At 31.1% G+C, this 4,452-nt stretch overlaps 1 protein-coding gene across 2 annotated transcripts in view; it reads left to right on the top strand.

The window, feature by feature from the left end:
- The window catches only part of Ac3 (Adenylate cyclase 3), a 362,561-nt gene that overhangs the window by 316,946 nt on the left and 41,163 nt on the right, over window positions 1-4,452 (top strand). For both annotated transcript variants that reach the window (XM_067052691.1, XM_067052690.1), the window contains exon 6: window positions 3,951-4,109. In XM_067052691.1, coding sequence (XP_066908792.1) covers window positions 3,951-4,109 — 159 coding nt within the window. The remainder of the gene's footprint in view (window positions 1-3,950; window positions 4,110-4,452) is intronic.

Below are 4,452 nucleotides of genomic sequence, written 5' to 3'. Positions count from 1 at the left end.
TACAATTAATTAATTATGAAGAACTTGTGTTGTTATCTAAAAAAACTGAACGTTATGTTAATAATAATTATGAATGTTTTGTTATATATGCCAAGTGTAAATATTGTTGTATTGACAAATAAATAACGTAACTAAAGAGTCATCTTTATCGTTACACAGGAACACGCACTAAAATTATATTGTTTTATTATCCTTGTCGTCATTAATTTCTTATCAAATCATCTTATTATTATATTTCTATCTTATTCAGTTTACTAATATGCAAATTTTATATATATATTCTGGTAATAAAAAATATATATAAGAATAAAATGTAGTAAGTACTTGGGGATTGTAATGTCTGGTTATTTATGTGATCTTTCAATCTATGTATACTTGTTTGTTGTAGTATATCTAAAGTTGTACAATATATGTTGCGTAGTCTTTTATAAGGATTACATATTAGTTTAAATCAGTTACAACAAAATATAAAAATTAAATTTTGACTTAGGAAAAATAAGATTTTTTTTTTTAATGTATGTAATTGGTATCAGTAAATTCAGAATGAATGAGAAGTTTTCACGATTCATGGTATAAATTGTTCATATTGTTCTGTCCATAAGTTACAGCCTGAGTCAGCTGTTATTTCGATGTCAGGTGACTGAGGAGATCAGTTGGTCGACCATATACATAGAGATGTACCAAAGTCAGTCTTTTACATCGTCCAAGCGTGTCATATATTTTCCTTTTTCTATTTTTTATAGGTTTTACTCTCGCTGATACTCAAGTCATAATAAAAGTTACATTGTGAGTTTTTTTTGTTTAAAAACCACCACAAACCCATATGCTCAAACAACAAAATCAAGCCGAAGGAACAGGCAGACCAAGTAAATTGTTATGTTATGATACACATTCGAAGCTTCACTTCATGTTTTTTTTTTTGTTTTTTATCTGGACATCCGGCGTTGAGCTCTGGGGCTCCACTAAACCTCCGAATTTCTCTCGTATCCAATCCTTACAATCCAAAATCCTTCGTAAAATCCTAAATTCTCCCTACTTTGTCACAAATAAAATTATCCACAAAGACCTTAATGTTCCATTTGTAACCGATTTGGCCCGAATCAGATATCAATCCTTCCATTACAAACTCCCTAAACACTCAAACCCGTTAGTTTCTAATCTTGCTTCCTCTTTTATTCCTGACAATCCTCCGAGGCGTCTGAAAAGAAAGATGGCCTCGAGACCTTATATTGTAAAAATGTTTTTAGAGGGCTACCATTGGGTAGTTTCTCCACATGCTTGTACCATACCATTATGATTTCCTCAAATTTACTTGATGTATTTATGTACAGTAGTAAACATCAATAAATAAATTTAAAAAAAAAAAATAAAAACTTCATGTTTTTTAATTTGTGTTACAGTAACTTTTTTATTAGAACTCACCATTTCGAACTTAAAGGTCATCTGAAAGGCCTATTTGAATGAAAATTTCCAATTCGTTACTTGATCAAACTAATAAGCTGCTTAGAAACCGTTTTAATTTGGATTCGTATGAAGTGCATTACCACAATTTCGGCAAAATTCCAAAATAAATATAGTTTTTTGGTTTACGATTTTCGACATACTACTAAACAAAATTAATATTTTATGGGACTTATTCTACGCAGAATATAACGCTGTTTAATTTCCTATACTATAACTGTTTCCCTAGGAATCGTTCTCGAGTAATGGACGAAAAAAATTATTTAATTCGTTACTTTAGTAAATTAATTAACTGTTTAGTAAGAATTTTAGAACGGCCAGAAATGTGTTTCCGTGTTAGAAATTATTTTTTTAATTTTTATCCAGATGTATTTTATATGAAATGGATTTCATGCATCGGACTCGTTTCCTATTAAGTCTGACTGAAATCCTTAACAGCTGAACCAACTTTTCATTTTATTTTATGAATTATTGAAGTTATCAAAAGTCATCCTTATATTAACTTTTATTTAGGATTGGTTGGTATCCTGGGTAATTTAGCAACCTAATGTAGTTGGACAACATGGCTGAATAAAGAATTTCTCTCCTTCTCTCTAGTCTAATATTTATTCAAGGTAAAAGTTAATAGAAAAAAACACTTGATGAGAAAGATTAAGAATCAATTCGATGGCAATAGCAGGAAAGAACAGATGTAAAGGGACAATTAAACCTGCCGCATTGTCCTTTCTGGAGGATTTTTTTTTTTACCTAAGCCAGGAAAAGGAAGGACAAAAGAATATTACAGGACCTTTCCCCGGCAGGAATAATTGTCTTTTACTTATTGTGCCCTTATGGAAGTTGTTCCCTTTGAAGGCCACAAGCCCTCGCTCTGCAAATGAAATGAGATTAATATTTCTCCACTCGATCCCTAGAGTTTTATAGATCCTTTGAACATTATTTGCATTGCTTTTTCATTTGTGAATCGGGCTGGCTTAGTACCATTTATAAATATTTGCACTTTATATTATTTTAATTTTTTTAATTGTCTCGTTTTTTATTAGGGTCGAGTCATAAGTAACTTCTGTTATAAGGTTATCAGACATTTATTTTCCTCTCATTAAAAAATAAAATTAAATTAATTTATTATGTATTCGCCACTATTATCCATGACCTTCTTCCATCTTCCTGGCAGTTTATCAATTCCTTCCCTGTAAAATGTCGTTGGTTTGGACTGGAAGAGGCTTTCGATAGCCTGCCTGACTTGTTCTTCAGAATTAAAGGTTTTCACATTCAAAAACCCCCCATTTAGAGGTTAAAAAACATATTAGCGTAACGTGTATCACACAAAACAGTTGACAAAAGACTAAATCAAGGTCTATATAGTGAAAATAACAACTTGTTGAAATGGTAACTCATAGCGGGTAGATACAAACAATAGATTCTACAATCGTAATGTTGATAAAATTCTATTTAATAGGGTTTGGCTAAACCAAATATATATGTTGTAAGGAACCTAGAACGGAGTGATACTTGTATATGTATAAGATACGGTATGAGTCGGCTGTTATTTCGATGTCAGCTGACTGAGGGGATCAGCTGATCGAATGTATATAAGAGATGTACCGAACACAATAAAGACAGTATGTTACAGCAGTTCAAGCGTATGCGATACAACACGAGGAGGCCGGCCCCTCACCTCCGGATTTAAAATAGCAACATTTTACAATGGATATCTCTATTTTATAATTATGAGATATGATGATGAGATGATATGAGATATAACACAACAGGTAACTTTAAAATACCAAAGATAGTAAAAGGTAATACCCAACGCGAATTACTTTTTCTTTTTCACAGTAATGCACTTATTAATTAAATTTTTCTTTCTGTTTTAGAAGGATCGGGAAAAAAAAAAAAAAGTTCAAACGTGTTACATCTTATTCCTTTTTCTCTTTTTGGACATTTTGCTTTTGCCAATACTTAACTTATATATATAAAGCATACTAGTGGGTTACAGATATTCCACATATCATCTATTCTCATACATTTAATTCCCTATAAATGAAATTTAGGTCTAGCTTGATTGATCAAGATTCCTGTTATGCTATAATTGGGAACGATTGTCAAGGATATTTATATTGTTATTTCTAAAAAACAGAATTCGTCATTTATTATAGTAACTTTACACTATTAAGACTGGTGAATAAGAAAAACATCAATAAGGTGTGATATAAAAAAAACAAAACAGCTATTGGCCAGCTAGTATGCCCAAAAAGACACAGTTAACTGACCTATTTGTTCAAAAGAGAAGATTATGAAGTTTATGATGATACAAATGGAATTTAATTGCATTGAATAGTTTTTGACTGATAGATTCTAATACAGAAAAAAAACATAAGGAACTTTCTTACAAGCTTATGTAGTAGATAACATCATTAAGAAGAAAAATATGTTGTTTTTCTTTTAAACATTGTACTTATAAAAATTTTACTAATCCTTTTCTTTCGCAGATACGTGCAGCAAAAAACGAACTCTCCAGTAGACATGAGAGTCGGGATCCACACGGGAGCAGTTCTGGCAGGAGTTCTTGGGCAGAGACAGTGGCAGTTCGATGTCTATTCCAAGGATGTGGAACTGGCCAATAAGATGGAGAGCTCGGGTCTTCCAGGGTAAGGATATTTGTACAACATTAAATAATTAAATTATTCATAGAATTTTTTTCTAAAAGTTTGAGAAATATTGGATTCAGTTGTTTGTTGATTACCAGTGAAGTTTTATGCCATTAAACAAAAACAAATAAACTTAAGATTTTGTCAAACAAAAATTTGCTGGTTAATGAAATGATGTTTTTTTTTTAAGTGGTGTTGTGATATATTGGCAATTCCCATTGTGAAAGTACAATCTTATGATATCACAGTTTTTTGAGATAATCAAAATATCAGTTGAATCATCAATGTTCTATGAATTTTGTATAGGCAATTGAATTTCAAATTTTACTGTCATCAGGGTGAT

The sequence above is a fragment of the Halyomorpha halys genome, unplaced genomic scaffold (assembly GCF_000696795.3).
Source record: "Halyomorpha halys isolate HHAL.00 unplaced genomic scaffold, Hhal_1.1 Scaffold14.1, whole genome shotgun sequence".
NCBI classification, from domain to species: Eukaryota; Metazoa; Arthropoda; class Insecta; order Hemiptera; family Pentatomidae; genus Halyomorpha; species Halyomorpha halys.
This window is presented reverse-complemented; position numbering and strand designations above follow the sequence as displayed.